At 36.7% G+C, this 25,609-nt stretch overlaps 1 protein-coding gene across 2 annotated transcripts in view; it reads right to left on the reverse strand.

Moving 5' to 3' along the window:
- Nucleotides 1–25,609, reverse strand: part of Epha3 (EPH receptor A3) — a 350,488-nt gene that overhangs the window by 56,342 nt on the left and 268,537 nt on the right. The window contains exons 6-9 of one of the 2 annotated variants that reach the window (XM_055593082.1): nucleotides 9,004–9,128; nucleotides 7,279–7,438; nucleotides 4,415–4,517; nucleotides 3,276–3,343 (exon numbers count right to left, since the gene is read on the reverse strand). In XM_055593082.1, the coding sequence (XP_055449057.1) occupies nucleotides 3,276–3,343; nucleotides 4,415–4,517; nucleotides 7,279–7,438; nucleotides 9,004–9,128 (456 nt within the window). Of the gene's footprint in view, nucleotides 1–3,275; nucleotides 3,344–4,414; nucleotides 4,518–7,278; nucleotides 7,442–9,003; nucleotides 9,129–25,609 lie in introns of both variants that reach the window. The other variant, XM_055593075.1, reaches the window with a different exon arrangement.

Raw genomic sequence — 25,609 nt, forward strand, 5'->3', positions numbered from 1 at the left:
AAGAATCTCATTTCCAAAAGGATAACCAAACAGTGCATAGGCCAATAATCATTTGAGTTGTTTCTCAAGGTAAGCCTTTAGCACAGTGGACTGTCAGCCAGTGAGTCCAGTGTTTCATTGTGTATGTGTTTTTTTTTTTTTTTTTTTTTTTTTTTCCTTAAGACTGATTTATTTCATGAAACTTTTATTCTTTTTCTGTAAAAACGGATGGTGGACTCATCCTATAACACAAAGACTTCTTGTTCTTAGTAAGAAACTAACTCAACAATCGAGAGAATGAGCATTAGGACACTGTGCCTAAGGAATGCTGTCAAAAATTTTTGATTTGGGAAACATTGAGTTACCAAAACATATTAGTTAGTAAATATGTGTTAGAATCGTTTAGTTTTAGTCAGTTTGGTTACATGCAAATATTCACTTCAAGTTACTCATTCTCTGGTATATTTTGATTTGCCGCTACTTTTGAATAGCAAAGGCAGCTAGTATTCCTCTTTAAGGAAGAAGAACATTTTGAACATAATGTGAAGTTGAATGATTTTTGTGGAATATGTGCACATATTTTGCTTTCCTAAGTTTGAGGAATGAAGCTCATTTTAGGGAGAGTTTTTGGCATTAGAATTTATAAAAATGTAAAATAATTGGTGAAATAAAATGTTTGAAATTTAAAAAAAGAAATACTGCCATTTTTAAAAGTCCTCCATTGAGTTTTAATGTCAACTTAGAGAAAAATATGGATTGCTAAATAACATGAAGCTTGAAGAATTAATATCCCCTCAAAATCAATCACATTCATTTCTATTAGTTAGCATAAAGTAAATTGATTTTCCATCCACATGACATTTGTTAAAAATTATAAACATAAACACATCCCCATGAGTAAAATGGTCTGTTCACTAGGGCTTTGGCTGTTGATTTTTAAGTGTTCACCCCTGACGTTCTGGGAACCAGGAGGTTTGGGCTGCAAGACAAGTAATCCCTTCACACCAATAATTAAGGGCACCATACAGAGTAACTGGGCTCTGCCCTGAAAATCAGATAATAAACACGTGCACACGTGTAAAGCTGTGCTACTTTACAGCTCATTCTGTGCAAACACAATAATTTACATTTCCATTTTACCAGCATGAATTGCTCTAAAGACAGAAAAAAAAAGAAAGAAAGAAAGAAAGAAAGAAAGAAAGAAAGAAAGAAAGAAAGAAAGAAAGAAAGAAAGAAAGGAAAAGAGAAAAAAAGTCCAAGCAGAGAGGGTAAGGAGACAGGATCTTAAGAGCCAAAACATATTTCTTTTCTTTTGAAGCAACATTATAGGACTTGTAACAAGGCTTGGGGGAATAGTTCATAGCTAGAGCTTTTTAATGTAATACTAAATAAATGGTCTGAAATAAACCAGCTGTAGTATTGAGAGGCAGAAAGTCTATGATATGCGTGCAACTTGCCTTATAGTTTTAAAACAAAAGATAATATGCATTTCTTTTTAAAAATTTGTTTATTGTGAGGACCTGGTAGAATGAAAAAAAAAAAAAAAGAAAAAAGAAACTTGGTTTAAAAAAAAACAAGAGCAAAATGTTAGAGCCTGCATAGAATTGGTAGAGACATTTATCAAAGTCCATATTCATAAGGCCTATGATTCTTATAAAACAGCTAAGACAGCATGGTCCAGTGGAGAAAGTGTTCATATCAAACATCTGCCTCTAAGATGGAGTCAGTGTACAAAAATAGAATTGCCTCATTCAGTCAGACTATGAAAAAACTAGAAGCCTACTCTTCTATAATTTGATAATTCCCTGAGTTTATTTGGTAAACTAACTTACTCAGGTTGGAGTAACCTGCATAGTTGTGGCATTGAATTAAGGTAAAACTTCAGTGTTTTATCATTAAATAAATTATACTATTACAACTCTACAATGCAATGAATAAAACCTGCTGATTCTGCAAACTCGTTTTTTTCTTAATTTTTTATTATTATAATTTATTACAATTTATTCTATTGTATCCCACTGTGTCCTCCTCTATCGTCTCCTCCCAATCCCACCCTCCCTCCCTCTACTCCCTCTACACCCCTCTGATACCCCAACCAAGGACAATGCATGGGGAAGACTTAAAGCCCTGCTCAGATGTAGCCCATAGACTTAGTCTTCAAATGGATGCCCTAATAAGGGGAGCAGGGGCTTTCTCTGGCATGAACTCAGTGACAGGCTCTCTGATCACCTCCCCCTGGGGGATGCAGCCTTGACAGGCCACAGAGGAAGACAAAGCAACCAGTTCTGCAAACTCTTGTAATGCTTCCGTACATCAGCTTACGTTTTCATAAGTATTTTTTTCTCCCTTTTCTCAACCTATTGTTTGCTTTCTACATGTGAACTAGGAAAGAAAGTATTTACGTGAGTTTTAACCTAAATGATAATTTTTTTAGTTGCAGAGATAGTAGTTGATCGGAAGCATCCACTCCATCTAAAGACAATTTTAAAGGGCAAGAACAAATGCTGAAGTAATTATTGCTTGCAGGATTGCATTATTAGTCCTTGAATGATATTTCGGAGTGAGCGAGCATTGGACTTGTCTTTTTGCTAACTTCTAGATCTTGCTATCCTCTGAAGGCCATTGGTTTTTACCTGCTACCCTGAATGAAGCTAGAGTTTGGAAAAGCAGACATATGGAATGATTTATATTTACCAGAGGGAATAAAAATGAACATCTTTTTGTTAGATGCAAAAGTTTTGTTTTAGAAAAGTGTATTTCTTTAAAAAACTATTAATAGAAGTAATATTGATTGGTATAGATGTGGGAAGGGAAATACTGTCTGTTCTACCAGTTAGATGATATGTCACTTTAAATTAAAGTGTTAATTCTAAAAGCTCTTTCCTGGTTGGTGGACTGAATGGAGTAAGGCCTTTCACATGAGTAGTGGCTGTTTATATTTTCTTGGCAGTCAAGAGAGGGGAAATGCTCCTATTTAGATTTCAGCAGAAGAGTAGTAGTGAGGAAGTTGAGGACATGCTTTGCATTTTAGCCACTCAGGGCTGACTACAGTTCTCAAGACGCATCACATTCTCTGAATGTAAAAACACAGGTTACACTTTCCTTTAAATATGCCGAAACACAGTCATGAAAAAAATGCTTAATGCATGGATCGCTTCCACTTTTGAAAATAAATTTAATTCGCTCATTGTTCCCTTGTAAGATCACTTTAGAATCCCTTTTGTTGATGAGAAGCTATGCACTCAAATCCAGCAAGTGCTAAGACTGCAATGTTAAGACAATGTTTAGAAACTCACAGTGCCCATTCCCAAAGTGAAGGCGCTTCTCATCAGAACTGTTCTTTGACTTGTGATAGCCACAGAACCTAGAGGCAAAGCAAGAAAACATGAATGCACTATCTATGCTCAGGACATGTAAAGCTCCCCAAATAAACCTTTCCCCTGCAACAATCAAATGCTTTAGTGAAAGCTTACTGGCATTACACTACACTTTTTCTGGGGACCCTGGAAGGCTGCCTAATGAGGAGACATGTAGCACTGCCTCCCCGCTGAGCAGACACCTCCAGTTCAGTTTTTATAATGGCCTTAGAATGTGTTTATAGTATTTTTAACAACTACTGTTGGAATGAATAAAGGATAAAGTCTTCATTGGTAATGAGTGCTGTGCCCAGTTACCAGTGTCTGGGGTGAGAAAGTGTCAAGGAAATCTGGGGTTATTTGAAGAATGAGGGGATAATTGGAAAAAGAAGGTGGAAACTAGGAGTGGGGTCAAAAGAGAAATGGTTTGAGTTAGAGGGGGAGGCTAAGAATTAATGGAGACCAGGGAGTTTGTTGTGAAACTGTGTTTTCCAGTAATGTCAGAAGCTACACCCATAAAATCTCACCATCATGGCTTCCTAAACATGAGCTAGGCAAGGACAACAATGATAGACATGCTAAAGCGGACAGTGCAAAGCTCAGGAGGCGTCAACACTACAGAATAAATGACAGGCAACCAAAGGAGGCTGGGATCTGGAGAAATCGTCTTCCAAAAGAAAGAGCACATGAACTGGTTATCTAACAACAAACTGTTAGCCATGGAAACATGAACATAAGTAACATTGTGTAGACTAAACATGTTATATTTTGGAATACATAGGTATATATATGTATATATACATATGCATGCAATAACAATGAAAAACTGGACATTAATTTGACAGAGAAAAATGAGGGGAGGTTTTAGAGGGAGAAAAAGAGAAGGATAAAATGTTGTAAGCATATTGTAATCTCAAAAATTAAAGAAAATATTAATGGAGAAATAAAGTGAAAGAAAAGATGAAAGAAAATAAGAAAGGAATCTATAACATAAATATTCTAATCAGTGAAGTGACAAAACAACTCATGACAATGGGGAATCCACAGCTAAGGTCAATAGTTCAGCTAACTAAACTCACCTCCCAATCAAAACATAAATGACAACAGTGAGGACAATGATGGCCACTGCTGCTGAAATAGCAATCATCACCACGTGGCTATTCTCACCAGAGATGGAGAAAGCTGCAAAAGAAATAAGAGCACAAACATTATCAGCATGACTGACAGTTACATGGCAATGATTATAAATTCATCCCACACACTGATTTATAACTGAGATGTAGTTTAATCTAATACTGAAAGAATTCACTCATTTAAAACAAAAAGACACACTTCTCCTGATTTTTGTGAAATTTCTCATTAATGAAATTGTGGTCTAATAACAAATTATTCTCAACATTACTTGAATACCTATATGTGAAATATGGTGACCTGTTTTATCAAGCCGCACTCCATGAGACACACTGGGTAAATCAGAATTTACTGGGTGAACACAGGTAGAGTTTCTAATAAGTAGCAAGGTGCGCTTGGGGAAGAATCTTCTTTTGAATCTCACGTTTCTATTTATTGGCAAGGATAATTTCAATTTCCAGCCATATAGATGAAGCTGAAGGGCATTGTACTAAGCGGAGTAAGCCAGGCAAGAACAAATGTTTCATGTTCTCTCACACACAAGGCAGCTAATAAATGTCAGAATCATGCAGTTAGAAGATTAATTTTCATATAAACATTATATTGTGCTTGTTAAGAATATACAATTATTATTGTATCAGCCTCAAAAGCAATTTGAAAAACAGAAAAATCATGAAATACTGATTTGTGTGCCTCACATCACCAACAAACTCTATTTCCCATCTTCATATGGAGAACCATCATTAATTAATGGTTAATTAATTCAGAAAGGAATCAAGTAGAAATGACTCTAATGCCAAATCTACTCAACTTTCAGATTTTGTGTAGCTCTCATCTAAAAAAAAAAAAAAAAAAAAAAGGTTTTTCTTCCTGGGGTAGGTATAAAAACTCAAAACAATAAAGCATCGTTGTATTACATCATTGGACTCACTTTCTAGTATCAGCCATAACAGAGGGAGGTTCTTCTGTGGTGCTACTCTGACCTTCTTACTCATTTTGTTTATATCAATTGCTATTTTGTTCTCATATACATTTATAAGTTTAAAATAATAATTTGCAATCATTTCCAAGAGAAGAAATTTTAATACTTTGAAATATGGCTTGTACTGGACCACATGCATGAATGCACAAAAGATTTAGAACTGCTGAAGTCGTTTTGCATTTATTTTCTTTGTTGTCATCTAGGATTTTCAATTCATTTTAAGCTTTGCTCACATGGATTCCATGGCATTTTACATCATGTTCTTCATGTTTTTAGAAAGGACATTCTTCATGTCTATTTTCTCACAAGGGGGTAAGGGGAGTTTCTTAAAGGTAGTTTTGGGTTTTTCTGGATGATGGCTCTCCTTAAGCAGAACTGGCAATGGATACCCTGTGAACCAATGGCATCTAAGGGCAGAAAAGCCCAGCACCTGACAAAGCTGGAGTTCATCATGCTAAACAGCATTGCCACTTGGCAAAGAGTTTCTTATAAAGTATTTATTTTATCATTTTGACTTCAACATTTTTATCATTTTTATTAGTCCTGTGCATTCTTCCTAGGCATAAATATATCACCATACCAGTAATAATGTGATTTCACAGTTGGACAAAAATATTTAGAAAATAGAAAATGCAAGTACCAAAGAAAATGGAAAATTAAAATGGTCAGAACAGATTACAAGGTTTCTTTTCAGTAGAGTGCTGGGGCTTGGGTCTCTTTCGAGGATAATCATGGCCTAACTGGTGTGGACTGTGGATCATCTCTGTGGGCTGTTTTCCTAACTTTGGCTTTGGCTGTGTGAAGCTGTTTGTGGCATGTGTGTTTTTTTCTATTGTAATTAAAACAACACCTATTCACCACAACTACAACTATTCATCCATTGGAAAAATAGTTCACATCATTAAATGTCACTGTTTAGCAGCATCACACCCACACAATACACTAACAACTTTTGTCTTATGAACAATTTTGTTTAAGGATGCCTCATTGTCTACATGCACTCACACATACACACACACACACATAAACTCAAGTATACACATGTTCAAATTTTACTCTCAATTAATTGCAGTGTCCTTTGTCACTCTGTCAAATAAATTTCACTTACATTCATTTTATATTATCACCATAGTAATGCTCACTATCCTTTAAAAAAATCCTGTTATACCAGAGGATTTTTAAAATAAGAAACATATGTGTTTCAAGAAAAGTAAAGTTCCTAAAAAATTGTTTGCCCATTTTAGAGAAATTTTACCCACCTTTGAGTGAAATGGACAGACTATTCAAATTGCTTATACATAGACATGAAACTATATGCACATACTTAAAATTTTAAACTCCTATATCCTAGTTCATATGTATTGGGTGTATTAAGGATTAAAACAAAGCTAATGTTAAAGTCGTTAGTTGTTAATTAAGCAAAATTCTGTACTGGATGCATTAAGAATTAGAATGAAATTAAGAACCTCATGGATCACTAAGCTTCTTTTACGGAGTTTATTAGATTTTGCAATGAACTTAGAATATCTGGACTGGCAGGCACTAGCAGCATTCAATCACATTAAATATTGCTCCTCAGAAACAGTTTCTGGTTAATGAAAATACAAAGCATTTCATAAATTAGAATAAAATAAATTTGTAAAAGGAAAGAGGCCACAGATGCACATCAGCACCAGCACGAGGCCACACACACAAGAACAGGCTATCTGCTAAAATCCTCTCAATACACTTCAAGTGCAGGAACGTTGTTTAATGTTGAGGACAAATAAGCAACCCCTTTGTAATTTTTGCAACACCCCACTTTTTATAGTAAACTGAAGTGATACATACAGTCCGGACTAGTTTCAAACTCAAACTTGCGGCTGTTGGTTCCATATCCCGCTGCTGTCCGGGCTCGGATTTGGAATACATAAGTAGTATCTGGCTTGAGGCTACTGATAGTAACGTTTGTGCCTCGTGCCCTCAAAATGGTATAACTCGTCTCTTGTTCCTGCTTTGGGGTAAGGAAAAAAAATCATGTTAACATCAAACCTCCATAATACTATCATGGTAGATTTTTCAAGATTTTATCTTAAAGTAAAGGTGCGAATCACATTAATTATTTCATTGTTTAGGTACAAATTATCAAACTATCTAATTTATATGGAATGATTTTTTTCTTCTGCACAGAAAGCAGGAAAAAAAATTAGGTTGTATCCTTTCACATAGCCTAATATCCTTATGAAAATACCTTCTTTGCAAAATCAAAGCTAAGAAAAACTTTCAAAGTAATTCCAAGATTAAACTTATAAAATACAAAAACAAAAACAAAAACCTCTTCTGAGTTAAACTGAAGAGAAATATCCCATAAATATCTAATAGGAAATATTTATATTAGTATTAATAATTTTAAAAATTAATATACTTAATAGCATATATTTTTATCTCAATATACCTATATCTACATTACATTTAATGTGGCTCACTATTATTGATCAGAAGTGAATATGTGAAGTATCTCCACACCAAGGTCTAGAAATATTTCTCAAGCACAGTTTCCTCCAGGAGGTTTGCATGCCATATTAATATTCTTCCCATCAAATGCTGCTTAAAAAATGAATATATACAGACTTTTATTCTTCTTCTAGCATTTGTTCACGTAGATGCTTCTTCCTACTTTCTGTTCCTATGAGTGTACACATGCTCATGTACACGCAGAGGCTAAAGTTGGGCATTTATTGTCTCCCCGGTTGCTTACCACCTTATCTATAAGACATCCTATACCTGGGTGATTAGGGATCTGAACTCTGGTCCTTAGGCTTACACAGCAAATTGTTTACCAAATAAGCCATCTCCCTAGTCCCTAATTACAGATAATCACTAACTGATGATACTGATTAGATGACATTTGAGCTGCTACATTAATGAACAGAGCAGATTTATTTTTACAGCATTAATTTACTCTGAACCAGGCCCTGTTTATTCCCATTAGCAAAATTAGCATGAAAGAACATAGATCTTGTTGAAAAAGTTTTAGTAAAACATTCAAAATATTTATTTGGGAACAATTTTTAAATTTTTGTCTTCCTGCTAATGTAAGTTCATTATATATGTATGTATACATATATGGTATGTATACATACATATATATATATATACAATTTTAAATGTCTAAATTTTTATCCTATATTATGTAATATTTTTAAAAATTGATGTGCTTCAGCTGGATGATGGACCACTAAACAAATGTTAGCATAACAAAGATTTTGATGAAAACAACTTAAATGCCCTGACTGTTGTCATTACTAACTGGCTTTGGAAGTTACATCTCTGATGTTACTATTTGTTGTAGAATAGAGAGTAATTGATAAAATGATTTCTGAGTTTCTTCTACCAAAAGATCAGAGAGGTCACATGACCAGGTTATAAACAGGGCTCTACCACTCATAAGCAAGCAGGTTATTTACAAGATTGTGTTTCATGAGGTAATAAGGTTTTTTGTTTGTTTGTTTGTTTGTTTGTTTTTGTTGTTTTTTTTTCCCTGCCCAACCCAACTCTGCAATATCCTTTCCCCACCTTTTCATAGTATTTGACCTCATAATCCAGTATAATTCCATTTGGATGTTCAGGTTCTTGCCAAGATAAAGAGATACTGTTTCTGGAGGTCCGATCTTTCTTAATTGTCACAACAGGTGATGGAGCTGTAAATAGATAAGGAGGAGATAGAGTGAGTGGGTTGGGGAGTAAGAACAGGGAGAGAAGGGAACAAGTACAGGGAGTCTACCATTGCCCTACTCTTTGGCAAGAAGGCCTTTTTCCATTTCCGAGGCTCTTGAGTATTAATCTGGTCTCCTGCACTGCTACAGCAGCTGGATTGCAGCCCTGATGCATGAAAGCCTCTGGAAAATGAGCTGAAATTTTCTGCTGCTTGTGGAATAGTGCAAGTGAGCAGATGTTTTCAATCCGCTACTATAATGTAAGCAGTGAAATATACTTGATGTATTAAAACATGGAACTAAACATCAGGACTACCTATTTGTTATAATGTTGCAAAGTTATTAATGCCAGATTCTTCAGCTCACTGATAACATTTTCATGTGCAACTCTGGAAGTGGACTGGAATCCATTATGTGCAAGGAGTCCCATGATATCCATAGGTAATAGTAATATTTAGGGTATTATACATTAAATATGATACATAGCATATTACAACAGATCCTGACTAACAGAAATATCATGAATAAAAATATATACACAGAAAATAATCTTCTATTTTTAGTTTTTCATTTTAAGAAATATTTAATAAGAAATACAAAGACTGCTAAGTTTTAGATATGCAGAAATGTTTTGTGATATCTTATTTAATGGTGATTCTACATATGTTATTCAAATCATGAAATGGAAATAGAAACACTTCTATGTAGAACAGATATGATACAGACATCTCATTAGAATCCTTGAAGAAGAAAAATACATATTGTCTATTCAGGTACTTATTTCATGTCTTGGTTCAATAGACAACTGAAACATCTTATTGGGAGCAAAGGCAATCTGCGCTAATGGAATATAATAATCTACATTATAAACACTCAACAGAAGCTCATTAACCATTGAAGTCCTTTCATTATGGAAAAAACAATTTTTTTTAAGTTTCACTTCATTTATTTCTTTTTTGTCTTTTTGAGTTTATTTTTTATTTTTATTAATTACAATTTATTCACTTTGTATCCCCCTGTAGCTCCCTTCCTCATCCCCTTCCAATCCCACCCTTCCTTCTCTTTCTCCACCCATGCCCCTCCCCAAGGGGAGGTCTTGCTCTCCTTCCTTCTGATCCTAGGCTATCTCAACAGGAGTGGCTGCATTGTCTTCCTCTGTGGCCTGGTAAGGCTGCTCCCCCTTCAGGGGGAGGTGATCAAAGAGCAGGCCAATCAGTTCCTGTCAGAAACAGTCCCTGTTCCCATTACTATGGAACCCACTTAGACACTGAACTGCCATGGGCTACATCTGTGCAGGTGTTCTAGGTTATCTCCATGAATGGTCCTTGGTTGGAGTATCAGTCTCAGAAAAGACCCCTGTGCCCAGACTTTTTGGTTCTGTTGCTCTCCTTGTGGCGCTCCTGTGGTCTCCAGGTCTTTCTATCTCCCCTTTCTTTCATAAGACTCTCTGCACTATGCCCAAATTTTGGCTATGAGTCTTAGCATCTGCTTTGATACCCTGCAGGGTAGAGCCTTTCAGAGGCCCTCTGTGATAAGCTCCTGTCTTGTTCCCTATTTTCTTCCTCTTCTGATATTAGATATATAACATAGGATAAACATAATAAAATCTGCACACCTAAAGAAACTAATCAGTAAGGAGGATTCTGGCTAAAATGCTCAATCCCTATTGAGAAAGACAAAGAGGATGGACGTCAGAGGAAGAAACAGTTTTTACTTATTATTTTTTTTTAACAAATATTTAGCTTTCTATGACATCAGTCTTATCCAGAAGTCTTACTTATTCAGGGCTCCAAAACTGTAATATTTTATTCTTTCTTTTTATATTTATTAGTTCACTTAACACCTAAAAGGAAACTTGCTCTGATGCATTCTTTGATTACATCTGGGTATAATTTTAATAAAAGTTAAATAATAGCTGGACTAGTTTTATTTGCTTCTGACTTTTTAAAATAACATTATCTAATATTATTCAAGGGTGAACAATGTAGAGCTTTTTGGTTGTTGTTTTATATTGTTGTGGTGGCTTGTTTATTTATATAACTCAGCCTTTTTCATTTATTATTATTAATATTATTTTGGTTTTTTATTCATTTATTTTTAATTAAAATTTTATATTAATTAGTTTATTTACTTTATATCCCAGCTGTAGCCCTCCTTTCTCATTCCCTCCCAAACCCACCCTCCTCCCTCAACTTCTCCCTGTTCATTTATTATTATTATTACTTACAATTTATTAATTTTGTATCCCTGCTGTAGCACCTTCCCACATCGCCTCCCTGTCCTACCCTCCTTCCCATTTCCGACCATATCCCATTCTAGTCCACTGATAGGGGAGGTCCTCCTTCCCTACTGTCTGACCCTAGCCTATCACATTTCATCAGAACTATCAGGATCCTCTTTTTTCTGTGGTCTAGTAAAGCCACCTCACCAGTGTGAGGTGATCAAAGAGCAGGCATCAAAGTTCATGGCAGTGACTGCCCCTGCTCCACTTACTAGGTTACCCACATGGAGACTGAGCTGCCCATGGGCTACATCTGAGGAGGGGGTCTAGGTCCTCTCCATGCATTGTCCTTGGTTGATTCAGCAGTATCTGCAGGCCCCTCTGAGCCAAGATATTTTTGGCTCTGTTGGCCTCCTTGTGGAACTCTTATCTCCTCCATGTCTTTCTATAGCCCTCTTTTTGTTCCATAAGATTCCCTGCTCTCTGCCCAAAGTTTGGCTATGAAGTCTCAGAATCTGCTTCCATAACCTGCTGAGTAGAGTCTTTCAGAGGCCATCTGTGATAGGCTCCTCCCACTTCAGATGTCTATCTGTTTGCCTTTCTGAATGATGATTTAGTATCTTCCCTAGGGTCCTCCTTATTTAGCTTCTTTAGGACTATATATTTTATTATGTTTATCCTATATTATATGTTTAATATCCACTTGTAAGTGAGTATATACCATGTGTGTCTTTCTACTTCTGGGTTACCTCACTCAGGATGATTTTTTTTCTAGTTCCATCTATTTGCGTGCAAATTTCATGTTTTCTTTATTTTTAATTGCTAAGCATTCCATTGGGTAAATGTACCACAGTTTCTTTATCCATTCCTCCGTTGAGGGACATCTAAGTTGTTTCAAGATTCTGGCTATTATAAATAAAGCTGCAATGAACATAGCTGAGCAAATGTCCTTGTATGGTTGAAGATCTTTCGGATAAATGCTCAAGAGTGGTATAGCTAGATCTTGAGGTAGAGAAAGCACCCCAGATTGATTTCCAAAATGTTTGTACAAGTTTACATTTCCACTGACCATGGAGGAGGGTTCCCCCTTTCTTCACAACCTCTGCAGCCTATGTTCTCACTTGATCACTTAAGGGTTTTTTTTTTAATATATATTTTTTAATTTTTAAATAATTTTATACATTCACTTGTATCCCAGCCGTAGCCCTCTCCCTCTTTCCCTCCCAATCCTCCCCTGCCTCCCTCATCTCCTCCCTGCCCCCTTCCGAGTTCACTGAAAGGGGGTGTCCTCCTCTCCTTCAGTCCGGCCCTAGCTTATCAGGTATCTTCAGGATGGTTGCAATGTCCTTATCTGTGGCCTAGCAAGGTTGCTCCTCCCTCAGGTGGGTGGGATGCTGAGTTTCATGAGTTCAGAAACAATTCCTGTCCCCCTTACTAGGGAACCCACTTGAATACTGAGCTATCATGGGAGTTTTTAATCTTAGCCATTCTCACCAGCCTGAGGTGGGATCTCAGGGTCATTTTGATTTGCATCTCCCTGATGATTAAGGAAATTGATCATTTCTTTAAGTGTTTCTCTATCATTCAATATTCCTCTGTTAAGAATTCTTAGTTTAGCTCTGTACCCCATTTTTTTATTGGATTACTTGGTTTGTTGGTGTTTAACTTCTTGAGTTCTTTATATATCCTGGATATTAGTAGCCTATCAGATATAGGGGTGGTGAAGACCTTTTCCCAGTCTGTGGGCTATCATTTTGTTCTGTTGACAGTGTTCTTTGCTTTACAGTTTCATGAGGTCCTGTTTATTAATTTTTGATCTTAGAGCCTGTGCTGTTGGTGTTCTCTTCATGAAGTTGTCTCCTCTTGTCAATGAGGCAAGACTCTTCCTCACTTTTTCTTTTAACAGATTTAATGTGTCTGATTTTATGTTGAGGTCATTGATCCACTTGGACTTTAGTTTTGTGCGGGGTGAAAAATATGGGTCTATTTGCATTTTTCTACTTGTAGATATACAGTTAGACCAGCACCATTTGTTGAAGATGCTATATATTTTTTCCATTGTATGGTTTTGGCTTACTTAACAAAAATCAAGTATCCATAGGTGTGCGGGTTTAGTTCTGGGTCTTTGATTTGATTCCATTGATCTACCAGTCTCCTTCTTTGCCATTTCTATTACTCTTGCTCTGTGGTATAGCTTGAGATCAGGGATGGAGATACCTCCAGAATATCTTTTATTGTACAGGGTTGTTTTAGCTATTCTGGGTTTTTTTATTTTTGTTTTTCAATAGGAAATTGAAAATTGCTTTTTTCAAGGTCTGTAAAGAAGTGTGATGGTATTTTGCAGAGCATTCCATTGAATCTGTTGATTACTTTTGATAAAACGGCTATTGGTCATCATCTGTTAAACCTACCAATCCATGAGCATGGGAGATCTTTACATCTTCTGATTTCTTCAACTTCTTTTCTCAAAAACCTGAGGTTTTTTATTTTATTTTATTTTTTTTATAGATCTTTCACTTGCTTCGTTAGAGTTGTAGTTGTTATAACCTGGTTTGTTTAGCTGTGTTAGATGTTACACATTTATACTAGCAAATGATAAAAAGGAAGCATAAATTCTTAGCAAATTTTACAAAATCAAACTCTACTTAAAGAGTATCTTTTTGTCTTTCTATGAAAGTGACTATCACTTGGTTCCCTATTGGTTTTTAATTAGCTCTTTCTGTAGTCACCACAGGACAATTTTCATATTCAATGACTCATTTAAACTGTTCCCATGTATGAGCAGCTCCTACGTTTATTTCTTTCCTGTAAATAAAGATTTCCTTCACTGTTCATCATTTATCCCGCTTCAGTTAGCATCTGTTGCAATCCATTTCTGGCCTCCTTTTTCTCTTGTTTGTAAGATCCCAATATTAAATTTTGTTCCAATGAAAGCATTGCTATACCAAGTGATCTGGCAACAAAGTTATATTTTCTTTGTTTCCTCTTTTTTTATTTTATTTTTCTAAGGAAAAATATAGGTTTTACTATTTAGATGAAAGCATTATTTGATTTTCTTATTTTTATTTTTTATTTATTTTTTCCTCATTAAGAAATAGTCAACAAATCTGGGCCCAGGTGGCATGCAGAGACAGATGCCCAACCAAGGACCATGCACAGAGAGGACCTAGATGCCCTTCTTATGTAGCCCATAGGCAGCTCAGTCTCCATGTGAGTTTCCAAGTAAGGGGAGAATAGACAAGTGTCTGAAGTGAACTGAGTTGCCTGTTCTTTGATGATTTCTTCCCTGGTAGGGTAGCCATGCAAGCTCATGGAGAAAGAGACTCCATGGAGTCCTGAAACTTGATAGGCTAAAGTCAAATAGTAGTGAGGGTGGACTCCCCATTTCAGTGGATTAACAAAGGGGGATGGGGAAAGAAGGAGGAAAGGGTGGGCCTTAGAGGAAATGGAGGGAGCTACAATCAGTATATAAAATGAATAAACTTTAAAAAAAGAATTTAAAAAAATCTTAAATTATCTCTGTGTGGGAGAGGGGGTGCGATAGTAAGGAGGGCTGGGATCAGGTTTTAGGAGAATAGGTGTGATGATTTGGCTGTATGGGTTGAGGAGGACTTGGATAGAGAATGGAAATTGGTGGGGGAGCATCTCTGGAACAGGGGAGGTCCCTGGGATTCTATGGGAGTGACCTTAGCTGAGATCCCTAACTGAAGGCAGACATGGAGCCTGAAATAGTCACCTCCTGTAGTCAGGTAGGACTTTCAGGGAAGAGAGAGTAACACAAACCCACCAATAAAACCTTAGATCCAGGGCTGTTTCTGACAAGAACTCAGTGACTGGCTCTTTGATCACTTCTCCCTGAGGGAGTTTGGGGGGCAGCCTTACCTGACCACAGAGGAAGACAATGCAGCCAGTCCTAATGAGACCTGATAGGCTAGGGTCAGAGGGAAGGGGAGGATGACCTCCCCTATCAGTGGACTGGGGGAGAGGTATGAGAGGAGTAGAGGAAGGGAACAAGGGAGGAGGTTACAGCTGGGATACAAAGTGAATAAATTGTAACAAACAAACAACAACAAAACACCTTAGACCCAAAATTTGGAGCAGTGATTGAGGAAATGGAAAGCCAAGGACTAGCCTAACTTAAAACCCACCCCATGTGAGAGGGCCAACCCTCACACTATGTCTGCTATGCTTGCAGACACAAGCTTAGTATAATTGATTTCTGAGAGGCTGCAGAGACCTACAACCAAACAATAGGCTCAGGGAGGTCTGTGAAAGAGTACAAAGAAGGATAAAGAGAGCCAGAGAGGTCAAAGACACTGCGTGAAGACCCACAGAGTAAACTAATCTGGGCCCATAAGGTACACAGAGTCTGAACCACCAACCAAAGAGCTTGCATGGGCCGGACTTAGACCCCCCCCCACATATGTAGCAGATGTGCAGCATGGATTACATGGGTCCCCTCAACAGAGGTAAGGGTTGTCTCTGACCCTATGGCCTATCTTTGGATCCTTTCCCCTTGTGGGCTGCCTTGTCTGGCCTCTTAGCAGAAGATGTGCTTAGTACTGCTGTGACTTGACATGCCTAGACCCTTTAGGGACTCTTCCTTCTCAGAGATGAAGGAGAGGAGGCAATGTGGGGGCATGAGGGGAGGACTTGGAGGAGAGCAGGGAGGTGGCAGGAATCAGGCTGTAAAGAGATTAAGTAAATAAAATTTTACAAAGATATAGTTATCATTTTATATCAATTAAAGTCATTTACCTTTCAGGCCTACTCTTCATCTATTCAATATTCTGTTTTAATTGGCAAATTGGCTTCCTCCCTTACCTTTGCTGCTCTGACATTGATTTCAAGAAAAAAAAAACATGCTATTTTCATTATTATTGATAAAACATAGTCAATATTTGTAGCAGAAATTAGTAACAGCTATATTGAAAATTTGACCCAAAATTTATTTTCTTTTTACTTATGCCTAAACATACAAAAAATGAATTTTTAATACAACTACTAATAAAAAAATATAGCCTGCAATATCCTTGGAACTACATTTAATTCTTATACAAATAATGGAGGAATTTCTCTCCTTTCTCTGCCGAAGAAAACCTTTTAACACAGCAACTTTCAATACCTGCTTACACAGCATTTCAAAGAAGTTAATGTTGAAACTCTTCATTTAAACACAAGAAGCCTTACATTTAATTCTGTATCAACATGAAGCTACATTATATTTCATAAAGAATAAAGTACATGTCACGTAGTTTTGAAAAGTAACTAGATCGAGTATTGCTCATTGTACATAGCAGAGAGAGAGAATGGTACAGGTCCAGACAAAGCTGTGATGAGGACTGTATTAACCTTTTGTAATGAACGCACTTGTAGGCGGTTTTGAAGGGCCTGCCCAAGTTTTACGGCTTCTGAAGTGAACAAGACTTTGTAACTGTTGAATTTCTTCAAAGGTTTTTGAGCAAGCTGCAGGGCCCCTTTGGACGGTAATAAATAGCCTTTTGTAATCCCACACTTACTTAAGTCGAGGCAATTGCTCCAAGCTTGTGCCATCTCTATGTTAAATGGACCTTTTCTGATTGCTGCTTTTAGGCCTCTGTTAAGCCATTTGTTCAGCTCTCTAAAAACACGCCCCTTCGGCTGGCTGCATTGCAGACAGTTCAGCCCGGTTCACCAGCTGAGAGCCCATTACTCTTAGGCAATGTTCATTAATATTTCAGTATGAATAAATAATTTACATAACGTGTTTTTCTCTCTCCTTGTAAATAATGGTCAGACATTACACAATAATGCGGGAAGACAAATTCTATGAGCACTACCTTTTATAAATGTTTTTGAAAAGTTTCTTACAGTACTTTTAGTTCACATGTTAAACTATAATTCATCTATACCTACTATGCTCCAAAACAGTTTATAATGCTAATGAAAATGTGATTTAAACATATTCCTTTGGTTTTCAGGTAAGAATGGTGACTTCTTTTAGTTGCTAATTTACAAATTCAGAAGTTCATTAATTCTTCTGTGTAAATAATAGAGTACTGCAATCTATATTACTGAATAGGTTTGACTAATTTTCATCTGATTCCTTTGTTTTTCAAAACCGTCCTTTAGAAGAATGAGGACAATTGCTATATTTCAGGAAAAAGAAAGTATACTAAAACTGAAGAAATGTTGGGAAATAAGTATGAAGTTATTCAGTGGTAGAGTGTCAGCCTCACAGGCACGAAATCCAAGGTTCTATCTCTAGTATATGTTTTCCTACAACAAGGACCTGGTCTTCGTCTAGGGTGCCTGGCTAATAGGGGGTGGGGAGTGCTGTTTCTAAGGCGGACTTTGTTGCCTCTTTTGGATCACTTCCCTCTGGCAGTGCTACCTTGCCTGGCCTCAGGTAATGAAGATGTGTTCAGTCCTGATGTGAACCGATGTTCTGGGGAAAGTTAATTCAGGAGAGGGTGCTCCCCTTTTCTAGGGGAGAAAGGGAGAGGAGAAAGAGGAAAGAGGAAAAGTGGGGGAATTGGGAGGAGGGAAGGGAGGGGGCACCCTTGAGATGTAAAGTAAATAAACTAATATATATGAAGAAAAAATAAAATTAAAATTAAAGTTAAAAAATGTTGGATCTTGGTTTCTGCAACCATTCAATAAGTCTGTATAATTTTATTGGAGGAGTTGAGTCGATTGATGTTGATAGATAGTAGTGAATAAAGAATACTAGTTCTTTTTATTGTGGAGTTGGTGATAGTGTGTTTGTGTGCTTGTTTTCTTTTGATTTTTGTTGTGAGGTTATCTATTTCCTGTGAAGGAAGACTATGCAACCAGCCTTGATGAGTCCTGTAGACTAGGGTCAGATAGAAGGGGAGGACCTCTCTTATCAAGTGGACTAAGGGAGTGGCATAAGAAGAGGGAAGGAGGGTGAGATTGATGGGACACAAGGGAAGGGGGCACACCTAGGATACAAATTGAATAAATTATAATAAATGAAAACAAAACAATGTTTCCTAGGTGAACTAGTAGTTCCTGGGGAACATATTCATAAGTTTGCGTAGGGTCTTAACTCTGTTTTTAACATACTCCAAACAAAAGATAACTAAGGTTATTCTTTCATTTAAGAGAATAGATTGGATACTGAGAAGTTTAAAAAGCTTTTATGCAGACGACTATTAGTAAATAGAGAGTATACTGAGAGAAAATAAAGACAGAGAGAAAATTTTGAAATAAGTGAAGATAATAATTTTTCATTACTACAAATATGTCTAGATATAGGAAACTCTTTCACTGGTATTTGTAAGGAAGGTAATATATGATTCTTAACTTTGCTGTTATAGGGTACAACTAGTAGGTTAGTCTTTAATAAAACAAAACAGGATAAATACATTACAACAATAATATCCTTGACTAATAATTTTTTACTATATTCACCTTTTTTAAAGAATAAAAACACAAATAAAATGAAGTAAGGTTGGTACAGAGGGCCAGGTTCATACATCACACAACTAATTGTCTTTCATGGAAGGTCTTCAAGATTTACATGTTAGTGAGTAGTAATAAATTCTTAATTTTTGCCACTGTGGATTTGTACAAGGCTTTTAGTTCATTCGTCATGAAAATGATAGCTATTGTGGTGAAATGAAAGGTGATTGGACAAATATTTTCTCCCTTCAGTTTCTGGTAGCATGTTCTTATCAAAGTGTTTTTCAGTGTGTGTTTTGAAGAGACATAAGTTTACAGAAGTTTGAGGTTGACCAATTCTCTGGATACTTTTTCCCAGGTCCAGTCAACAGCAAAGAGATGCTTTTGAAGCATCGACATACAACATTGAATTCAGGCATACTGCAGAAAGGCAGATAATCAAGAGGGAGGGCTCTTACTAAAATGCTCAATTCCTATCCAGAAAGGCAAAGAGGATGGACATCGGATGAAGGAGAAAACAGGGAACAAGTCAGGAACCTGACACCTCTGAAAGGCTATGCCTTGCAGATTATCAATGAGGATGCCGAGACTTATGGGCAACCTTTGGACAGAGTGCAGGGAATCTTAGGAAAGAAGTGGGAAAATAGTAAGATCTGGAGAGGACAGGAACTCCACAAGGAGAGCAACAGAATCAAAAAATCTGAGCACAAGGGTCTTTCCTGAGACTGATACAACAACCAAGGACTATGCATGGAGATAACCTAAGACCACGGCAGTTCAATATCCAGGTGGGTTCCATTGTAATAGGAGCAGGGACTGTCTCTGACATGAACTGATTGGCCTGTTCTTTAATTACCTCCCTCTGAGGGGAAAGCAGCATTACCAGGCCACAGAAGAAGACAAGGCAGCAACTCCTGATGAGACCTAATTGACTAGGATCAGAAGGAAGGAAAAGAAGACCTCCCCTATCAGTGGACTTGGGGAGGGGCATGCATGCAGAGGGTGGAGGAAGGGAGGGATTGGGACAGGAGGAGGGAGGGAACCACAGGGGGGATACAAAGTGAATAAAGTGTAATTAATAAAGAATTTAAAAAAAAACTTAATAGTTTACACGTGGGTCCCAGCCTAAAGGGGGAAAAGAATTCTTTCTCAAAGATTTTTTTCTTCCTTTATTTGTAGAAGAAAGTCAACAGTTTCATAGTAAATGTGACCTATGCTTTGGATCCCTGTACTGAAATAACAGAAAAATGAGTTATAACTGGTTGTTCCGAAAGTATTTGCCTGGAAATAAAATATTCCTGTGTGAAATGATTATGTAAGAGAGAGGACTTGTATGAGACTTAAGATGAACACTGGAGTATGCCAAATTTGCTGACAGATAGGGACTGGTCCATTATTTGAACTCTCGCTCTTCAAGCTGCATGGACTGTAATTCTGAAACTAAATTACAGCCCTCCTTAGAGTCAGGAAGTCAAAACTTCAAAATTAAACTCCCAAAAGATCTGGTTTGGTGTGTTTGTTTTTATTAGGCCCTTCCTTTTTCTGGGTTTGGGAATTTCTAATGAACCTCTGAGGTATCTCTGTGGTCAGGCCAGAGTTTGTGCAAGTTAAAGTAATAACAACAACAACAAAAAAGGCTCAGTATTTCTTGTCTAAGTGAGCCAAGACTTTTAAAAATTATCTCTATGGGAAAATATTGTGCAGTAAATGGATGAAAGATTTTTCTTTTTCAGTCAGACATGCCTTTCAAATCATTACTCCTTTAGTTTTCTTTACCATTCATTACAATGCCCACTTAAGGATACTTCTTTGCAGTATTTTTCAGATGTGAACATTTCTATTAATTCCAGAAACACTTCTGGGTTTTATTTAGCATGATCTTTCATAGCTGAAAGCTCTCCATCAATCCACCCCACCTCAACTTCCAGGAAACAGATCATTCTTGGGAATTCCCCCTTTGGTCATACACATTACTGTTTTTTTGGTGTGCCGTATTTACAGTGGTAGAGTTGTACTTCATTTTATATTTTCCTGGCTAGCCATCATCTCCATCTTCTGAAGGCTGGCATATTTTCTTTAAATTCAATTCTAATTTTCCAGCTTTAGCTCAAATGTTATCATTTTCCCCAGATTGGAGTCAATGCTTTTCATCCCAAAATTTCCAGAACTTCTATTTCTGTCCATTCTGATGAGCTTTTCACTTACAAAACAAGTGAAATGTGCACTCTTTGATGCTTCAAAAATCTCAGAATTTCAACTGTAAAGTAATTCCTAATTTTTACGGGATAATAAGCTCAGCTTATTTCTGTTTTTCAATAGCTGACAGTGGAGAACTACTGTGCTCAAAACCATTTCACAATATAGTTCACACTAGGATAGATAAATTATTCCTTTATTAGTTAACTGTCCCTTTAAGGCTACAATACAGCTACTGCTATATTACTTGCTGTTCTTTATTTCAACAATGTTTTTTTTTTTTACAGCAACAAAGAATTTTTTATTATTATCATCTATTACAGTTTATTCACTTTGTATCATGGCTGTGGCTCCCTACCGCATCTCTTCCCAATCCCACCCTCCATCCCACTTCTTCCCCTATGCCCCTCCCCTAGTCCACTGATAGGGGATGTCCTCCTCCCCTTTTATCTGACTTTAGCCTATAAAGTCTCATCTGGACTGGCTGAATTGTCTTAATGAAAAAATTTTAATGACAATTCTGTGTTCTTCTGTTAGCATTTACACCAGCTGTCTTGATTGATCTTCTCAGTTGACATCTAAACCACACACAATACTATCATACAGCCATAATTTATAAAGCAGGAAAAATGATACATTAGTAATATTGAATACTCAAACAATCTACTTTACCATGTAACTAAGACACTGGTGGAATGGCAGGATGTAAAGATAGAACACAAAGAAATGATTCAAATCCCAGGTGGCTCAGAGAGGGATGTCACGGCATTTCGTCTCACTGCTCAGAACCATGAATGATTCAACGCTTATGAATTGTTTATTTCTGGAATTTTCCATTAATATTTCAAGCCACAGTTAATGTCAGGCTACTGAAACCATGAAAAGTGAAATGATAAACAAAGGTAATCTATAGCATTTTCCCCAGGTAACCTCAAACTCAACCATCCTTTTCCCCCAGCCTCCTAGTGCAGGCAAGTGCCAACACATCTGACTGTTGTACATTTTTTTTTCTTATTAGTATGGCTTTTAACTGATTGCAAATACTCCATCTTCAAGGCAGGAATATTACCAGGACATATTTTGTGCCCAGTTCTTTTTAAAGATAATATTTCTACAACATTCCATGTTAAAAATAACAAAACTCAGGGGCTGGAAAGACGGCTCAGTGGTTAAGAGCACTGTCTACTCTTCCAAATGGACCTGAGTTCAATTCTCAGCACCCACATGGCAGCTCACAACTGTCTGTAACACCAATTCCAAGGGATCTGACACTTTCACACTAATGTACACAAAATTAAATTAAATAAAAAATAACAAAATACCACAAGGACCAAATATATCTGGGTACAGGGGTCTTTTCTAAGACTGTTTCCCCAACCAAGGACCATGCATGGATATAACCTAGAAACTCTACCCAGATGTAGCCCATGGCATCTGAATATCCAAGTCAGTTCCCTAGTAAGGGGAACAAGGACTGTCTCTGACATGAACTCAATGGCTGGCTCTTTGACTCCCCCATCCCCACCCCTGAGGGAGAAGCAGCCTTGTTAGGCCACAGAGGAGGACATTGCAGCCAGTCCTGAAGATATCTGATAAGCTAGGGTCAAATGGAAGGGGAGGAGGTCCTCCCTTATCAGTGGACTTAGAGAGGGGCAGGGAGGAGATGATGGAGGGAGAGTGGGATTGGGAGGGAATGAGGGATGGAGCCATAGCTGGGATACCAAGTAAACAAACTGTAACTAATATAAAAAAATAAAAAATTAATTAAAAAATAATAACAAAACTCATACAAAATATATAATTAAAATGTATTTAGAAGACAAAAATATGTCATTGAACTCTATAATAATGAAAAAAAAGTTATTTTCTCAACTAAATAAGTATTGCTTAGAGAAACAGTCTAAGATATAGTGCATTTAACATAAATGGTTGCGATTAGAGTGGAATCAACGGAAGCAATATTTGGGTATCTGAGTCCTAAATTTCTTCAACACCCAGAAGTGTTAACTATTGAATTTTAAAATTTTCAGAGTAGTTATGAAGTCTGGAAACTGTAGTCACAATTTATAATTATATCTCAAAGCCTGAATGGAGCAAGAAAAAGGAGAAAAACAAAAGGGCAAATCATTGTTTCTCAACATGCGATATCATATATCATGCATATCAGATATTTACATTAAGATCCATAACAGTAGCAAAATTACAGTTATAAAGTAGCAATGCAATACTTTTATGCCTGAGGAGCTGTATTAGAAGGGTGCAGCATTAAGAAGGCTGAGAACCACTGGCTCGGAAATGTTTGTTGCGTACATCCATGAAGTTGAAATGGTGCTTGTCATTTTCTCAATTGGGGTTCAAATTCATGTTTTAATAAAAAATGTTCATTAATTGAAACCACCCGATGTCTGAATGGAATCATAAGCAACTTACTCTGAACCATGGCTTAGGAAGTCTGTGGGGTAAGCGTAAGGTTTCTAAGTACAAGTCTTCTTATGCAAGAGTTTGCTTTTTGCCAAAGGCTACATTTAAAAAAAAAAATCTTTTGAAGTTGATGAAACTATAGATTAGAAACTTCCTGTGTAAGAAATTATGAAAACCAGAACAGATGAATTTGTCTATAGTAGCCCTTCGTGTTGCATTCAGAGTCTTCTACATATTCACACAAGCATATAATGTTAGCATAGTTTGGGACAAATATTTCTGGCATTTTCTTTTCTCTTTAGGTCTACAGGAGAACTCTCTATGGCTGCCATTTCATGTCCAGCAAGACTTCCCTGGAGAGGTCATGTTTTGTTACTCAAAGCTGTGAGAATGATTGCGGTGCACACCTGGTGATGTTCAGTGTGTCCTTGTGCTTCACGCAGGGGGTCCACTGCTCTTGGAATATTTGACTACACTTCGTAGTCAAATATTTTCATATATATATATATATATATATATATATATATATATATATATATATATATATATGAAAATATGTGCTTTATGTCCTAAGAATTTGTCTGAGCCTAAAGTTAGCAAAATGAATGCGAGAGCCACTAAAAATAATCCACATGGAGAGAATAGAATCCTTGCTCCAGCAATACCAAGAATATTTGAGAAACTCCTCACTCCATTAAGTTTCTAAATATCTCTGAATGTCCAGAACATACTACTTAGCTTTGAATGTAGCCACATGTTCAGTTCTAAATTAGGCAACATTATGTTTGGTTATGATTTGCTAGTGATAATATTTAGGAAAACACATCTCTTTTGGAGTTGGGAGAGTCAGTCCACAAACAATGCTGGACTGCTCTAGACAGTGTTCCAGCTCAATTCTTTAATGAAGAAATTTAATTAACTGCGGCCTAAAAATCTGCAGTCATAATAAAATAATTAAGTAGCTATACATGAAATCTTAGGGAACAATTAGAAAACAACTGACAGAACTTTTGAGTGCACACAAGCTTATTCTTATATTCGTTGGTTCCCAAAGACTGAGGAGGTGAACTGTTAGAAGTTAATGAAGAAGTGAAATGAGGAGAATAGGCTGATGAAGAACATTTGAAATTGAGCCTAAATAAAGTGAGAACACAATTCTGATTAGAAGCATGGGTAATCACATTGAGGTTTTATTTCTCTGCTTGTTTTGTTTCAAAGGCCTTCGAAGATCCCTATTCTGTTTTGAATCATGATGACTATGGTGGAGCTACCACACTATAGCATAGAACAGATGGTTCAACTCTGGATACAGCTGGGACCCTGCATGAAGTTTCTAAAAAAGGCTCTGAGGTCTCAATTAGCCGAATAATTGAGAGGTATAATTAAAGCACACTTTTAGTATAAAGACTTTCAGATAGTTTCCACTTTAAAGATTATGGAGAGAAAACATTATTGAATGGAGATTTATCTTCTTGTGTTGACTGATTCCTAGCCTCAAGCCTCAGATTAGAAGAATAGAAGAATTTACATTTATTAGATTATATTATGTTTAGAAGCTAAGAAAAATACACACTGGTTTTAAGCAAATTAAACTACAATTAAAACTGTGAATATAGACTAGACAACAGAACCAGGGAATAGTCTACAGTAAAAGAAGTAATTAATCTCTGTACATTTAAGGACATGTGCATTTGTCATAAGAATTTTCTACTTTTGATCAGTCAAGCCCTTTATGTCCAAATAGTTCCTCAATTTAGACATAAGAGAAATGTATAGACTATGCAATCATATTTCTGTATAATATTCTATGAATTGCAAATATTTTGGTATATATTCTTGATGCTTTGGCTTCATGTCCTTCTCTCCTGAAGGAGGGAACATCTGCTTCTTTTGGAACTAGCGAATTACAGGAAGCAAAGAACTAGCTAAGTACAGTGAAAACCCTTCTTATCTGCTTCTTATACTCAAGGAAGTAATGCCTCACTGTCCTAGTCTCTGAATCATGTACCAGAGGAAATAAAGCCAATAGCCATTCCTCAGGGTCCACAGAAACAATTTAAACAAGCCCATGATAAACCTGTCTATAATGCTTTGACTTCACAAAGGACACTACACAATAGCTTTTGTCTGCACTGCCCATCATATTTCTCTACTGATCTGTCTCAAGGCATGTCATGTCTTTTTGGAAAATTGAGTACCAAACAGATTTTTGGTTACAATT

The sequence above is a fragment of the Psammomys obesus genome, unplaced genomic scaffold, assembly GCF_907164565.1.
Source record: "Psammomys obesus unplaced genomic scaffold, mPsaObe1.curated_primary_1811, whole genome shotgun sequence".
In the NCBI taxonomy this organism is placed as follows: domain Eukaryota; kingdom Metazoa; phylum Chordata; class Mammalia; order Rodentia; family Muridae; genus Psammomys; species Psammomys obesus.